At 43.8% G+C, this 17,767-nt stretch overlaps 1 protein-coding gene across 1 annotated transcript; it reads right to left on the bottom strand.

The window, feature by feature from the left end:
* Positions 1-1,814: 1,814 nt before the first annotated feature.
* Positions 1,815-15,153, bottom strand: LOC102391408 (zinc finger protein 227). Its single transcript, XM_006055003.4, has 6 exons — positions 14,345-15,153; positions 13,724-13,860; positions 12,017-12,078; positions 9,783-9,909; positions 8,547-8,669; positions 1,815-4,604 (listed from the first exon to the last, which is right to left on the bottom strand). The coding sequence occupies exons 2-6, from the start codon at positions 13,824-13,826 to the stop codon at positions 2,548-2,550; spliced, it is 2,472 nt and encodes an 823-aa protein (XP_006055065.2). The 5' UTR covers positions 13,827-13,860; positions 14,345-15,153; the 3' UTR covers positions 1,815-2,547.
* Positions 15,154-17,767: the final 2,614 nt, after the last annotated feature.

Here is a 17,767-nt window from a genome sequence, read left to right as displayed (position 1 = left end):
ACCATTCTTATACTCACTGTCTCTAGGAAGTTTGACACTTTTTCCCCTTTGGATTCCACATATAAGATAAAATGATACCATGCAGTGTCTTTCTGTCTTGTTTCATTTAGTTTATGTCCTACAATTTCATTCATGGTGTCACAAATATTTCTCCATATTTTTCCTGTGAACCAAGGGTTAGAACGATTTGATTCCAGTTTTTTTTTTTTTTTTTTTTTTTTTTTTTTTTTTTAGGAAACAATACTTCATCGGGGTTCTGTTTGTATCTCCTATTATCCTAACTGGAAGCTGCCAAGACACCCCTAAAAAGAACAAGATGAGAAAATGTCTTCTACCAAATACCAAGACTCATTGCAAAGCTATGTTGAAGTAGTGTGGTATTAGTAAAATTACTGAAAAGTAGACCAATCAAAGGGAATTGAGAGTCAAGACATCTATCTAATCATTTAAATCACTGATTTTCTTCAAAAGTAGCACTGCAAAGTAGTGGGGAATAAGGGAAATTTTCAGTAACTGGTATAGCAACAACTGAATATTCAGATGGTGAATAATTAAATTATATGGGAGGCAATATAGACCTTTCTTTAAAGATTCCATAAGCTGATTTTAGTTCTGTCACCTATCAAAAAATAAATAAAAAGGAGAGGGAGGGAGAAAAGGGAGAGAACTGATAAATTTGATAAGGTCTGGAGGTTAGACAATGTTATATATCAATATTCAATTTTCCTGAGTGCTATACTTGTAAATATATAAGTAAATTTCCTTGTTCGTACAATTTATCAATACAGGGTAAAAGGACTGGAACATATTCATGGTTAAGAAAAAGTACATGTCAATGTAATATTACCCAGCCATAAAAAGGAATGCATTTGTCAGTTCTAATGAGGTAGAAGAACCTAGAGCCTATTATATAGAGTGAAGTAAGTCAGAAAGAGAAAGACAAATATCGTATATAACACATGTATATGGAATCCAGAAAGATGGCACTGATGAACCAATCTGAAAGGCAGCAATGGAGATGCAGACAAAGAGAAGAGACTTGCAGACACAGTGTGGGAAGAAGGTGGGAAAAACTGAGAGTAGCACTGAAACATATGCATTGCCAGGTGTAAAATTAGACAGCCAGTGGAAATTTCCTGCATGACACAGGAGCACAAATCCAATGTTCCGCTGACAACCTAGAGGGGTGGGGTTGGAGGTGGCAGGGAGGTTCAAGAGGGAGGGGATATGTGTACACCTATAGCTGATTAATGCTGATATATGGCGGAAACCAACATAATATTATAAAGCAGTTATCCTCCAATTAAAAATAGTTTTTAAAAGTATGTGTCAATATGTGTGCACATACATACACATTCACATACATTAAGAGAATATGTTTCAAATATGTTAACTGGTGAATCTGCATAAAGGGTGCATGAAAGATTTCAAATAGTTTTTATAACTTCTGGCATATGTTAAATTATTTCAAAACAATAAGTTTAAAAAAACGTAAAAAATTTACATGAAGCAAAATTCCATCATTTAGAGATCAGTAAAAATAAATACCTACCTTTTCTTTTTAATGAGATCACACAAGAATCCCATGCTTTGTGTCTCCAGGTGAAAGTTTTCTGGATATCTTCCAACATCCGTTAACAACAATTAGCACTAGATAAATAAATCATAAAATACTTTGGCAATCCAACTGATTATTTGTTTGCTATTATAAACAATGATGCAATGAACATTCCTTCATATCCATCTGTGGCAGATATATGTTTTAATTCATATTATCATAGAAAATAAAGTCATATTATAAATTCTTGGCTATATGAAACTTTTAGTATTTTATTCATTTTCATAGTTTTACAGTATTAGTAAAAATAATGACCATTATAAATAAGTATAAAATGGAAGTTGATGAAAAAATAATCCCAAGTCTTCCTTGACTCCCACCCTCCCACCAAAAAACTAGCTAGTATATGGCAAATATCCTTTTCACATATTATCTTTAGGCATATATTCACTTTGTAGTGGTGGATGGTTTAGTCGCTAAGTCGTGTCTGACTCTTGTGATCCCACGGACTGTAGCCTGCCAGGCTCCTCTGTCCATGGTGTTTTCCAGGCAAGATTACTGGAGTGGGTTGCCATTTCCTTCTCCAATATTCACTCTGAGAGATCATTTAAATCAAGTGGATCTTACCAAGAGGGTTACAACCTATTTTTTCCCTGTTACTATCTATGGTTCTATGTCACCAACCATTTTAGTGGATTTGCTAGAAAGAGCCACCTGAAGAATCCCTTTCCATCTCAATATTTTATAGCAGCGGACCCCAACCTTATTGGCACCAGGGACTGGTTCTGTGGAAGACAATTTTTCAAAGGACCAGAGGTAGGGGGAATGGTTTGGGGATGATTCAAGCACATACTTAGCTCCACCTCAGATCATCAGGCATTAGATCTTAGAGGTTGGGGACCCCTGATTTATAGTTTATCACCAGCATGGACTCTCCAAAACCCTGAATGTGTGTATCCTGACTGAAGCCGTCAACATGTTTCTCATTTTTAAAGATTCTTGCCAGTGTGGACTTTCTGATGGTATGTCAGCCGTGAACGGTGACTGAAGTCCTTACCGCATACGTTGCACTTGTAGGGTTTTTCTCCTGTGTGGACCCTCTGGTGGGCTTGAAGCCGAGAACTCTGACTGAAGCCCTTCCCACAATCCTCACATTTAAACAGTTTCTCCCGGGTGTGGACGCTCAGGTGGACTCGAAGATTGGAGGGGAGACTGAAGGCCTTCCCGCACTCCTCACACTTGTGGGGTTTCTCTCCCGTGTGGACCCTCTGGTGGTGGCGAAGGTTCAGGCTCCGCCCGAAGCCTTTCCCGCACTCCTCACACTTGTAAGGCTTTTCGCCAGTGTGGCCCCGCTGATGGTAAATGAACTGGGAACTGTATCGGAAGCCCTTCCCACACACATCACATTTGTAGGGCTTCTCCCCAGTGTGGACCCTCTGATGGGACTGAAGACCCGAGGACTGGCTGAAGCCCTTCCCGCAGACACCACACTTGTAGGGTTTCTCGCCTGTGTGGACCCGCTGATGGACCCGGAAGTCTATGGCCTGACTGAAGCTCTTGTCACACGCCTCACATTTGTAGGGCTTCTCTCCCGAGTGGACTCGCTGATGAGCATGAAGGTTGGACCTCCAGCTGAAGCCCTTCCCGCATGCCTCGCAGGTGTATGGTTTCTCTCCGGTGTGAATGACCTGGTGCAGCTTCAGGTTGGAACTGTAACTGAAGTCCTTGCCACACACGTCGCACCTGTAGGGCTTCTCCCCGGTGTGGACTCGCTGGTGGGTCTGGAGCTTGGACGACTGGCTGAAGCCCTTCCCGCACGTCTCGCACTTGAACCGCTTCTCCCCAGTGTGGACGTTCTGGTGGACTTGAAGATTTGAAGCTTGACTGAAGCCCTTCCCACACTCCTTGCAGGTGTATGGCTTCTCCCCTGTATGGACGCGGAAGTGGATGTGGAGGTCTGTGTTCCGGGTGAAGCCTTTGCCGCAGGCCTCGCACCGGTAGGGCTTCTCACCAGTGTGGACGCGCCGGTGGCAAATCAGAGGCGAGTTGTGACTGAACCCCTTGCCGCAGACGTCGCACTTATAGGGCTTCTCCCCGGTGTGGACCCTCTGGTGTATGTGGTAATGGGCGGCCTGCGTGAAGCCCTTCCCGCACTCCTCACACTTGTAGGGTTTCTCGCCCCTGTGGACCCGCTGGTGAACACGGAGGTTGACGCTCCAGCCGAAGCCCTTGCCGCACTCGTCACACTTGTAGGGCTTCTCTTCCGTGTGGACTCTCTGATGGCACTGAAAATTGGAACTCTGGCTGAAGCATTTGCCGCACTCCTCGCATCTGTAAGGTTTCTCCCCTGTGTGCGTCCGGTAATGGATGATGAGGCCTGTGCTGCTGCCAAAGGCCTTGCCACAACTCTCACACCTGTAGGGCTTTTCTCCTGTGGGGTTAGAGTGATGGGGGTGAAAGGAGTTCTCATGCAAACCATCGCCGGATTTAGGACATTTATTGACAGTCCCTCCTGGGTGAATTCTCTGATGAGTCTGCAGATGGGAGCACTTTTCTCCAGGGTCAACCTTCTGATGAACTGGGAGCACTGCACCATGACTGAAGCCCTCCCCACACACTCTACAGGGATGCGGTCTCTCTCCTTTGCAGGGTGTCTGTTCTGTGTCAGTTTTACCAGGATCGCTCAGCGGTGAATTCTTTGTGAAGCCTTCACATACATGCAGATGATTTTTCACATTTATCTGTTTACCTCTGCTTGGATTCTCTGACTCACTCAGGCATCTACTCCCACAGGAAGCCTGGGCTGTCAGAATCAAAAACTCCTGATTCTCAAGGCAACGGAAGTGATCTCCTTTATGATTCATTATATGGTTCTCATCTTCAGAAACTTGAAGAGAATCACCTTGCAGGAACCAGGAACTCTTCCTTTGCAGAGTTAAATCATTTGTGGCCTGTTTCCAGATTTGCCAGCAGGACAGCTCTTCACACGAGAGGTATTTTAACATGACTTTCCCAAGAGTCTCCATCTCATTTGGGATCTTGCTGCCTAAAGAAAAGACGATATTCAGGGGTGAGGACAAGTAAATGCTTTGTTCAGAAATATCGGGGTTTCACACCCAGGCCATGGGATGAGGCCTTGATAATCCAGTGCAAGGGTCATGTCTGTACCACACCGTTTATTCTTTTGTTATTCTTTCCAAAGCAAAGAAAGGGGTCAGCAGACTCTTATGGAAATGTGACTCCTTTAGAACCATAGGTCCAACAGTTTAATAGGAGGGTGGTAGGTTTGAAACCAGATGGCTGCAGGACAACTAAGACAACCCACACTCCAGAGAAAAGCAACATCGATTAAAAGCCCCCTCATCTTTTCCTTAGCAGCCTTACAATAAGTGGGCTTCTACCTAGTTAAGTTATAAAAGCTCAGAGTGCAGGCACAGAACAGTATTTTAGGTCCTGGTAGAAATGATCTTCTAAGAGCAAATCTGGGAAGCAGTTGGGATAATAGCATCCATTGTTCTAAACCTGGGAGTGATTCAGGTCTCTGTGAAAAGAAGCAGGAAAGGGGAAAACTAACTTTGAACAGCTGGGAAAGAACTTGGGTGGAGGAAAGAAAGAGAGCAGAGTGCAGACTCTCAAAGCAAACCTCAAATGGGAGGAGAGGGGGTGTTCTATTCAACTTAGAAAGTTTTTGTCCAGGAAGCTGTGAAGCTTGCCTTTTCTCTTATTCCCTTTGGGTTCTCTGCTTGAGGCCTTCCTATCACCCAATGTAAAAATAATTCCTCCCCACTCCCCACACTTTCCATTCTTCCCATCTGTCTTATTCTGCTTTATGTTGCCCACAGCACTTACTGGTCTACTAATACTCCCTAGTTTTTTCTTCCCTCTTAGACCCACTAGAATAACAGTCATAAGGAAGACATGCACTTTGCTTTCTTCACTGCTTTATCCCCACTGTAGCAGAATCCTTTGAATTGCTGACATGTTTTAGAGAACTGTGAAACCAATCCCATACCTTGTGACAGGGAAAAAGAAAAGATTAAAAACATTAAAAGTGTATCAAAAGCAGTAAGGGTACCACTACATGAAATGCCTGTTTCAGCTGTAGACACACACATAAATATGCACATGCATTATATTCATGCTGGGTTGGGATGTAAAATACTCCTTATTGAGGATCACAGTTAAAAATGTATGGAAGGGGCTGCCCTGGTGGTCCAGTGATTAGGAATCCACTTGCCAATGCAGCGGACACGGGTTTGATCCCTGGTCTGGGAAGATTCCACGGGGCAACTAAACTCATGCACCACAGCTACTGAGCTTGTACTCCAGAGGCTGCGAGTGGCAGTTACTGAAGCCTGCAGACCTAGAGCCTGTGCACCACAAGAGAAGCCACCACAATGAAAAGTCCGCACACCACAACTAGAGAGCAGTCCCCGCTTGCTGCAATTAGAGAATGCCAACGCAACAACGAAGACCCAGAACAATAAATAAATAATTAATTTTTTAAAATGTATTGAAGTCGCTGGCTTAAAATGTTTAAGGGGGTGTCAAGTCCTGAATGATTTCCTTAAATGGAAAGTTACAGTCAAATATAAACTGAACAAGTCCCAGCAGTTATGTGCACGCTTCTGGGTATGACAGACTTGCTAACTGAATGTCCTTAAGATGCCCATGCCCTAATCCCTGGAGCCTGCAGATATGTGAATGGACACAGCAACAAGGATTTTAGGTTTGACTGAATGAAGGATCCTGAGATGGGGAGGTTATCCTGGATTCTCCAGATGAGCCCAGAGTAAAGACAAGGGTCCTTGTAAGAGGGAGACAGGAAAGAAATCTCCCAGAGTTCCCTACACATCTCCCTCCAGTACCAATCTGCATCCTTTTTGCTATAATAAAATCATAATTGTACGTAGAGAGCTTTCCTGAGTTGTCCTAGCAAATTATTGTAGAAACGCCTGAATTTGTAGCCAGTTGGTCAGAAGTGAGGCCCTGGGAACCCCAGGCTGGTGTCTGAAGTCCTGGTGGGCAGTGCCCTTAGCCTGTGAACTTTTCGTGTTTGGTATCAGAACTCATTGCAACATGTAGAAGGCTTCTCATGTTGCCTATGACATCAGCCTATTATGACACCAGATGCAAAGTACACTGAAAAATCTATTTAGATTTTCTGTAAAAATTCCGTAATTTTCTGAATTACACTGGAAAATCTATTTAGGAATTCTGTCATTTTCTTTCCTGATCAGAACTCCTTCATATCCATGGGTTATGTCAATGCCCTTAGACTTCTGGAAATATCCAGCTTGAAACAATTACCATATATGTCATAAGACTGCTTGGGTAGTGGCTATTTAGAAGTTCAGTGGGAAGTTGGCTGGAGGGATGAGGCAGTTCTTGTTCATAAGCAGCCAACTTGAAATTGTTACATGAGAAGTGATGAACTATAATGCCTGGCATCTTGGTGTGGCTAGTTTTTGATAATTTAGTGATACATTCTGATAACTGTGAACAGCTTTTATCTTATAAGGTGACTGGGTATGTACTGTTACATATTGAAAGATGTTAAGAAATTAGAATTATATTAGAGGTTCATGGGGAGACAATGTTCCAAAATGATCCATTAAATCCTGAAATGTGGATGATGAAGAGGTCCAAAAAAAAAAAAAAAAACTACAAAAAAACATTTGAGAAAGGGTGGCAGAAAATGCTACCAGATTTCTTAAGAGAAAGACTTGGTCTATGGCACAAAGGCAAAGTGTGACAATATGGAGGCTCATGATTCCTGAGGTCCAGTGTGCAATGTAAAACACTGTAAATTACCTATACTTCAATTAAAAAAAAAAAAGAAAAGTGAGACCCTTTCCAGTGAAGCAAGTATGTAGTATTCCTGAAGGCATCAAATGTGAAGCAACGTGTAGACCTGAGAAGGGAGATGGACAAATGAAGGCAGATCGGCGATTCTCAGAATTCAGGGCCTGGTCCATCATGTTTGCAGATAAACTTCTCTGCTTCATTCTTCAGGCAGAGGGAGAGTATAAACACTTACATTCCCATGAATGTCTAATATGTTTAAATGGGTAGAAGTGAGGAATGTGCAAATTAAAAGATAAAGGAAAGAAGCAGAGGGAAAGGAAAAGGAGGTCAGAAAGTGAAGTGAACAAAGCAGATCTGAGCGAGGGCAGGAGAACCGAGGGCCACGGAGGGGCTGGGGATCTGGAGGATGAAGCGCACTTCACGGATGAGGAAGGCTGGGATCACAGGTCAGGAGGAACTGTGAGGAGAGCTTCCTCACCCCTGCTCCAAACAACAGTAATTTTTAGAGTAATTTCTTCACCCAAGAATTATGTGCTGGGCACCTACCATGCAGAAGGGCCATTGGAGGCTTTGAACAGAGACAGCAAATACAACTGCCCAAATTCTTACTTTCACAGGGAGACAGATGATGAACAAGGAAATAAAGACAGGTTACTGGGTCAGGAGGTGATCAGTGCTTAGACACAAATTAAGACAGGGTGAAGGCATGGAGAATGGGGAGAGGATGGGACAGTAAATGGGGCAGACACAGAAGGGCTGTCTGATGAGATGAGATTTGAGCAAAGACCTGAGTGAGTAAGGGAGTGGCTGGGGGCCTGGACACCGAGGCAGAGAGCAAGTCGAAGGCCAGGAAACAGAGGAGAATACTCCAAAAAGGGCCAGGATGGCAGGGATGATGTAAGCAAGGGTCAACAGCCAGGTGATCAAAGAGGAACTTGGTGAGAAAGCCAGGTCAGGTAGGGTCCTGCAGTCCACTGGAAGGTCTCGGAGTGAGACGGAAGGCCTTAGAAGAGTTTCGAGCAGAGGAATAGCGTAGTCTTACCTGCTTTCTAAAGAACCAGTCTGGCTACTATGTGAGATTACAGGAGTGCAAGGGTGGAAGCATGGAGACCAGTGTGGAGGCTGCTGTCACAGGCAAGAGACGACGGCATGATGTGGAGAGAAGCAGATTAACTAATACCTGAAGTAACAGCTGAGTGGATCTCACTGGAATGCCCATTTCTTTGGGTTTCCCTCTCCATTGTCCACAGTTTTTCTTCTGTCTCCAACTGGGATACCATATCTGCTTTGAATGGAACATGTCCTAGGAAAAGCCAGATATATATATTTAAGGTGAACACACCGCTAAAAGAGATCTTTGTCCAAATTCTATAACCCTTGAGTGATATTTCAAAACCTTCTGATCATGAACTGTAATAAGAAATAAATTTTGGGAACTACACTCAATGTTTTGTAATAACCTACAAGGGAAAAGAAACTGAAAAAGAATATGTATATACAACTGCATCACTCTGCTATACACCTGAAAATAACACAACATTGAATTAATGTATCAACTATACTTCAATTAAAAAAAAAAAAAGAAATGTCATAACCTAGTTCATGACTATAAATAGATAAAATCAGATTTAGCCAATGTCTGTTTTTATCATACTTCCCACATTCTCACACTACTTAATGCAAACGGTCATGGGTTTTGCTGCAATGTGAGTGGGTCTTAAGGAACTCTGACAGTTTCTATTCTTATTCTATTTTATTGAAAAAAAAGAATCCCAGTACAATGAACTAAGGTGACTCCATGATCCACCAAAATATTTGACAAAGTATATAAGCTAAGCTGTGCATTTCTAGTTCATCTAAAACAGGGTTTTTCAATCAGGCACTACTGATATTCTGGACTGGATATTCTGTGTGGTGGGGGTTGTGTTGTGCATTGGAGGAGGTTTAACCACATCGCCAGCCACTAGATGCCAGTAGCACCCCTCCCTCAGCTGTGACAATCAAAACTATCTCCAGACATCACTAAACATCCCCAGGGAGGCAAAATCACCCCTGGACAGAATTTTGCCCAAGTAGACAGGGACCAGAGAAACCTGTGAATTAGAAACATCTCTGTCTTCCAGGTCAGGGAACCATTTCAAAAGGTCCAAGGTGGACAAGGAAATAACAATCCACTCTGATACTCTTGCCTGGGAAATCCTATGGACAGAGGAGCCTGGTGGGCTATAGTTTATGGGAATCACAAAAGAGTTGGACACGACTTAGCAACTAAACCACAACAACAACAAAATAGTAACTATAAAACTAACCTTCAGTTAAAAAAAAAATTGGCTAAAAGGTCCAACCCTTCAAACAAAGAAGGATCAGAGACTCTCAAGGGGGATGAGGTTCAGGGTCAGAGGGCGCCCGTCCTCACCCACTGAGACCAGGTTCCGGAAGTTCTCCACCATCACATCCTGGTACAGCTTCCTCTGGGCCGAGTCCAGTAACCCCAGCTCCTCCTCAGTGAAGACCACAGCCACATCCTTGAAGGTCACGGCCTCCTACAACATCAAACACGTGTCAACTCAATCTTACAACCTCCACTGGAGGACAGCATCAAGCAGGATAAAGAAGATGAACCCCAAAACGGTTACTGATTTGGAGGGACTCCAGGCAGTTTTCAGTCCCAACACTTGTCTCTTTCTCTCAGTGACAGCATTATCACCTCCCTACCACCCCATCACTGTTTTTAACGTCTGCAAAGGTCATGGGCCATCAGTAACCCTCTAGGACAGGTGCACAGTTTCTGGTCTGTGCTTTAAAGGCACAAGCCACATCCAGAAACTGCTGCACGTACAGCTGGTGAAAGCATAGGCTAAGTTCACACTTCAAGGCTTTAATTATAGGATACTGGGCAAATTCCCTCACCTCTCACTATCTTAATTTCCTCTCTATAATGGTATCTAAATCACAAGGTGTTTGAAAGGATCATATTAATGAATACACGTAAATCACTTACACTGGTGCCTGGAACATAATAATAAGTGCTCAATAAATTTGAACAAGCAGTTTTATCATAATCTCTTTCATTTCATTTTGTGACCGTACAGTATAGTATTCCTTAGAACTGGTGACTTAGCTTTACTCAATTCAAATAAAGTACATTTAGTTACAGATATTTACATATCATCAATGCTGTAAAGATCCTTTTTTCAGAGACCTTAGCCAAGAAGTAGCAATTGCAAAGTCAAAAAATATGCACTTTAAAATATTTGAAAGTGTAATGGCACTTTTCCCTCTCCAAAGGTTTTCCCAATTCACCTTTAACATGCTGCTAAGCTGCTAAGTCACTTGAGTCGTGTCCGACTCTGTGCGACCCCATAGACGGCAGCCCACCAGGCTCCCCCGTCCCTGGGATTCTCCAGGCAAGAGCACTGGAGTGGGTTGCCATTTCCTTCTCCAATGCATGAAAGTGAAAAGTGAAAGTGAAGTTGCTCAGTCGAGTTTGACTCTTCGCGACCTCATGGACTGCAGCCTACCAGGCTCCTCCGTCCATGGGATTTTCCAGGCAAGAGTACTGGAATGAGGTGCCATTGCCTTTCACATGAAGGAGTATAAATGCGCCTGAATCTCTAGACAGGTTAATAAGGACCTAAAGCCTTGTTGGGAAAGATTGAAGGCAGGAGGAGAAAGGGATGACAGAGGATGAGATGGTTAGATGGCATCACTGACTCAATGCACATGAGTTTGGGTAAACTCTGCGAGTTGGTGATGGACAGGGTGGCCTGGCATGCTGTGGTTCATGGGGTAGCAAAGAGTGGGACACGACTGAGCGATTGAACTGAACTGAAAGCCTTAAAAAATGAAACAAAAAAAATTCAAGAATCCAAGTGAAATAAATAAATAGGAAGATTTATTAACATTTTCACACATTTAGTTATTAATGATCATTATTTTCTTCATAAATCTACTTTCCTTTTTTTTTTGACACGTCTAATTTCTTTTATTCATATTCCAGTTGGGTCTTAGTTTGTGTTGCTAATTTTGATAAGAATTAGAGATATTAAACCTTTATCTAATGTTTACACGTACACCTCATTGGACTTCCCTGGTGGTCCAGTGGTTAAGAATTTGCTTCCCAATGCAGGGCACATGGGTTCGATCCCTGGTCTGGGAAGATTCCATATACTGTGGGGCAACTAAACCCACACACCACAAGTAGAGAGTAGCCCCCTCTTGCCACAACTAGAGAAAGCCAGTGTGTAGCAGAAAAGACCTAGCACAGCCAATAAATCGGTTACACAATAAAATTCTAAATAAATAAATAAGTATATCCCATCAGTTCTAATATTGCAAATATATAGTTGTGAATGCCTATGAAAAAGGAAAATGAGAAAGTGAAAACAGCTAGTCTGTAAGGAGGGTAGTACTGTAAATTATGTTTGTCTATTTTAATTTTCCCTTATTTTTTCAAAGATTGCTTTGTGAAGCAAAGAAGATGATAAAACAAACAAAACACACAGCCAGCAGCAGCAGCAGCAGCAGCACACAACGTGCATTCAAGATGTGTTGTGTTCATTAAGCTTTCCGAGGAAGATTAGGGACAAAGATGTCCCTAATCTCTGAGAAATAAAATCCTTAGAAGACAGAAAGCAATGCCTTACTTACCTGAAACTCGGTCATTTTCTCATGTTCATTCTGGGGAAAGTCAGAGTCCTGAGAAGGCATAACTGGGGAAGGACAAAGAAGCCATGAGATGCAGGCTACGGCTTTCATGACCCCATGTGGATCTTTGCAGAAATTATGCACGAACACGCATGCTCCAAGGTAGATACGCCCACATAGCTTGGTAAGCAGAGCTTGGAGTAGACTGCCCCTACTAACAAGACTGTCAGCCAGCAGCCAATGGACAAAGAACAACCTGCACGACCACACACAGTATCCCTATTGTGACGATTTCTGCTCCTACTATACAGAAAATGAAAAGACAACCTATGGAATGGGAGGAAATGTCTGCAAATGATGCGACCGATGAGGAATTAATCTCCAAAATATACAAACAGCTCATACAGCTTAATATCAAAAATGTAAACAACAGGGGGACTTCCCTGGAGGTCCAGTGGTTACGATTCCAGGCTCTCACTGCTGTGACCCAGGTTCAGTCCCTGGTTGGGAAACCAAGATCCCTGCAAGCTGTGAGGTACAGCCCAAAATACAAAATAAAATAAAAATAAATTTCAATAAAAGCCAACAATCCAATCAAAAAATGGACAGAAGACCTAAGTAGACATCTCCAAAGAAGACATACAGGTGGTTAAAAGGTACATGATAAGATGCTCATCATCATTAATTATTAGAGAAATGCAAATCAAAACTACAATGAGGTACCACCTCACACTGGTCAGAATGTCCATCATTAACAAGTCTACAAATAATAAATGCTGGAGACGGTGTCGAGAAAAGGAAAGCCCTTACACTACTGCTGGCAATGGAGCCTAGTGAAGCCACCTGGAAACCAATATGCAGATTCCTCCAAAAACTAAAGGCAGATTGCCATATAATCCCGCAATTCCACTCCTGGACATACACTCAGATAAAACTGTAACTCGAAAAGATACATGCATCCCAGTGTTCACAGCAGCACTATCCACAACAGCCAAGACATGGAAACCACCTAAATATCCACTGACAGATGAATGGATACAGTACATGTTGTGTATACATATGCAAAGGAACTTTACTCAGACATTAAAAAGAACAGAACAGTGCCATTTGCAGCAACATGGATGGGCCGAGAGATTATTATACTAACCGAAGCCAAAAAGAAAAAGGCAAAGACTATATGACATTACTTATATCTGGAATCTAAAGTATGACACACATCCATGAAACAGAGACAGACTCATAAAGAACAAACTGTTGTTGGCGGGGGGTGGGGGGGAACATTAGGGGAGGGGAGGATTGGGAGCTTGGGATTAGTAGATGCAAACTGTTATGTACAGAACGGGTAAACAAGGTCCTACTGTGTAGCATGGGGAACTATATTCAATATTCGGCGATAATCATAATCAAAAGAATATAACTGAATCACTTTGCTATACAGCAGAAATTAACACAACCTTGTAAATCAACTATACTTCAAAAATTTTTTTTAAATATTTAAAACCTAAAGTAAATAAAATGTTTTATATTTTTAAAATATTTATTTCAAAAACATATTTATGGTAGAAACACACACGCACATATTAACAAGCATATTAAACATTCTCAGATGTATTCAATAGATAACTGAACTTTTTCCTAGTGGTAATTTATTGAGTGAAGGAAATCTAATTAACTGAAAACAGATGACCGACCAAGAAAGACCGTATGTACCTGCGGCTATGCTCTGAGGAGGCAGGAAGTCCTTCCTTTCCGATGCGGTGGGACAGAATGACTGTGTTCGTCTCACGTTTCCTGTATAAACTGCAGCGGACATTCCGAGGCACTAGCGCGGGGTGACTCAGTGCTTCCTAAAGAAAGAGATCAGTCAAAGCTCGGAAGGAGCTGTCTCCGGACAGAAAGGCCACGCCATCGCTCCTGGGTGTCTTCCCTGGGGCATCCAGTCAAAACGATGCTCCTGGGAAAAGAACTGCATCAATAGCAAAAGCCAACCCGTGGTGCCGCCAGTATTCGAAGCTGCTGACACGTGTGATCTCACTTGAATCTATTCACAACCCTAACCAGTAGTGACCATATCTCTCGCAATCTTACAGAAGATGCAAGTAGGGGCACGGATAATCAACAGCTCGCCATATATCTTACGGACAGAAGTAGCAGCGCTGCTTGGCAAGCCAGGGAGGAGAGCAGAGGGATTCCGCACTTCTGCTCTCCGCTTCTTGGCTTCCACCGGCGGCCACGACCTCTCCATACTAAGACAGCCGGCCAGGTAGTGACTAGTACCACGCTCAAGCCAGAAAACCTCGGAGGGGTCGCGGGGGCGCAGGGTTAACTCACCTCCTAGACCGAAAGAAATGGTGGCGGCTGCGCTTTCCCGGAGCGGAAGAGCCTCTGACTACACAGAGCTCAAGAACTACACTTCCCAAAAGCCCTGGAGAACAGGAGCAGCAGCCCCTCATTTCCGGAGAGAGTTGCGCGGTGGGGGGAGGGGTGGGCGGTGGTAGGGCGGCGAAATACATTTCCCAGGACCCCAAGTGGAGGAAGGGCCATGCCCGCCCCTTGGGAGCTTTAACCCCAGACTCTCAGGACCTCTCGGCCAAAGATTTCCAGAAACTCCTTCATGCCATCCATCCTATTACTGCCAATCTAAAGCAGTTCTCTGACGGCAGTAGAGCTTTATCTCATTGATAAAACATAACAAATATTTGAAGAGTCAGAATCTTAATAAAAAGAACTATAAGAAACATATCAATGCAGTAGGATTGTAACCACTCTACCAGAAAAAACAAATGGGCCAGGGGTGGGGGCGTGGGGAGGATGATAGCTTTAAAATGTAGTTTTAACGTTTTTAGATATGAGTGAAATACCCCAAAATGCAATGGGGGAAGATCATAGATTTCTACTATTGTTAACAGAAAAGTCAAATAATTCAGAACTTGGCTGCTGAGGACAACTAGACATGAAGTGGAAAGACAAGTTTCGTAGCCTGTAGGATCAATTTCTCAATGCAATCGGGGCCTTTGTACTCAATCCTCAGAGTTACTGAATTTGAAAGATGAAAACATTATTGTTAATTAGCTGTTTAGTGCTGGAGAAGGCAATGGCACCCCACTCCAGTACTCTTGCCTGGAAAATCCCATGGACGGAGGAACCTGGTAGGCTGCAGACCATGGGGTCGCGAAGAGTCGGACACGACTGAGCGACTTCACTTTCACTTTTCCCGTTCATGCATTGGAGAAAGAAATGGCAACCCACTCCAGTGTTCTAGCCTGGAGAATCCCAGGGACGGGGGAGCCTCGTGGGCCGCCGTCTATGGGGTCGCACAGAGTCGGACACGACTGAAGCGACTTAGCAGCAGCAGCAGCTGTTCAGTGGATGGACTGCAGCCCACCAGGGTCCCCTGTCAAGGGGATCTCACAGGCAAGAATATTGGAGTGAGTTGCCATTCCCTTCTCCAGGGCCTTTTCCACCACCCAGGAATCAAACCCAGGTTTCCTGCATTGAAGGAAGATTCTTTACCATCTGAGCCACCAGGGAAGCTCCTAGCTGTTAAGTTTGGGCAGATACGATAAACTCACTAAAAGTAAAAATTTAAAAACCTGAAAGAAGACTTTTCCTTGTCCAAAGGACAACTAGACATGGAGTGGAAAGACAAATTTCGTAGACTGTGTGATCAATTTTTCGATGCAATCAGGGCCATTGTAATCAGAAAGTTACTGAATTTGAACTTTTCCTGTCCTTTTTCTTATAGCAATTTCACAAAAAAACCCAGTGCTTTTGGATCCTTTCACTAACCTTCTGATATGCATGAAAATTTTCTAAGACACTAAGCTCTGTAGATCACAATAAACTGTAAATTTCTTAAAGAGATGGAATACCAGACCACTTTACCTGCCTCCTGAGAAACCTGTATGCAGGTTAAGAAGCAACAGTTAGAACTGACATGGAACAACGGACTGGCTCAAAATTGGGAAAGGAGTAGTCAAGGCTGTATATACTGTCACCCTGATTATTTAACTTATATGCAGAGCACATCATACAAAATGCCAGGCTGGATAAAGCACATGAGCTTGAGCAGGCTCTGGGAGTTGGTGATGGACACGGAAGCCCGGCATGCTGCGGTCCACGGGGTCGCAAAGAGCTGGACAACGACTGAGCGACTGAACTGAATGACACTACTTTAATAATGCGGATAATGAGGCCAGGACAGAGTAAGTAACTACCACAAAATTATACCCTAGGAAGTGGCAGAACTGACTGTAGTTGAGGGAGGCCAGTTGAGGTGCCGGGAGACCTTCAAATCTGACGACCAGCAACTGGGCAGTCCCCAAGTTGGGGCCACAGGAACGTCTCTGAACTGGAGGCTCAGCGGAGGGGAACACAAACTCTGCAGCCGGCCGCGGTTTCTCTTACTTTCTCTGAGGACGAGGGTCAGAGACTCGCTGGCTCCACCACCAAGATAAGCCGGGCCCCAGAAATTGAAGACACTTTTACCCGAAGGGAAAGTGGGAGGTAGCCAGTCCCTCCTACAGCGAAAGCACCACCTATCTTCCAGAGACAGCCCGTGGACCACTTCCCAGAATGCTCCAGCCGTCCATAACGGAAGTGCTCTGTGCTACACGGACCTCAGACTACACGCCCCAGAATGCCCTAGAGAAAAGACGGCCACGGCCCCGCCCCCTGAAATGGAAGTACTTCCGAATACCCTGACCCTCTAAATACTGAATTCTAGAAGGCCAGTGCGGCGTTTGGCGAAGCTGTTCCGTTTGGAGCTGCTACTGTCTTTCTTGAGAATCCCAATCATTCTAGTATTGAAAGCTGAGCATCACTTTAGCCACGTTCAAGGGGCTTGAGAGGAGGTCGGGGTAGGGAAGAGAAGTCGGTAGTAAAACCTCAAAGAACTGTCCTATAGGAATAAGTACATAGGGTAATGTACTTCTAAAGGAGATCAGCCCTGGGATTTCTTTGGAAGGAATGCTAAAGCTGAAACTCCAGTACTTTGGCCACCTCATGTGAAGAGTTGACTCATTGGAAGAGTCTGATGCTGGGAGGCACTGGGGGCAGGAGGAGAAGGGGACGACAGAGGATGAGATGGCTGGATGGCATCACTGACTCGATGGACGTTAGTCTGGGTGAACTCCGGGAGTTGGTGATGGACAGGGAGGCCTGGCGTGCTGTGATTCATGGGGTCGCGGAGTCGGACATGACTGAGCGACTGAACTGAACTGAATCTATAGATTCAATGCAATCCCTATCAAGCTACCAATGATATTTTTTTCACAAAACTAGGGCAAATAATTTCACAATTTGTATAGAAATACAGAAACCCTTGAATAGCAAAGCATTCACAAGAATGAAACTGAACTGAACTGACATAGGGTAATGGATCACCTTTGCTACTGCTAAGTCGCTTCAGTCGTGTCCGACTCGGTACGACCCCATAGACGGCAGCCCACCAGGCTCCCCCATCTTTGGGATTCTCCAAGCAAGAACACTGGAGTGGGTTGCCATTTCCTTTTCCAATACATGAACGTGAAAAGTAAAAGTGAAGTCGTTCAGTTGCGTCCGACTCTTAGTGACCCCATGTACTGCAGCCTACCAGGTTCCTCTGTCCATGGGATTTTCCAGGCAAGAGTACTGGAGTGGGGTGCCATTGCCTTGTCCAGAGATGGATCACCTTTGGTGGAGACTAAAACCAAACTCTAAATCACCTCAATTACTTGAAATCGGATTAGCGTGAATCTTTTCTGTTATCTTCAA

The sequence above is a fragment of the Bubalus bubalis genome, chromosome 18, assembly GCF_019923935.1.
Source record: "Bubalus bubalis isolate 160015118507 breed Murrah chromosome 18, NDDB_SH_1, whole genome shotgun sequence".
Classification (NCBI taxonomy): domain Eukaryota; kingdom Metazoa; phylum Chordata; class Mammalia; order Artiodactyla; family Bovidae; genus Bubalus; species Bubalus bubalis.
Note: the sequence above shows the minus strand (reverse complement) of the source record. Positions and strands in the feature narration are given on the sequence as shown.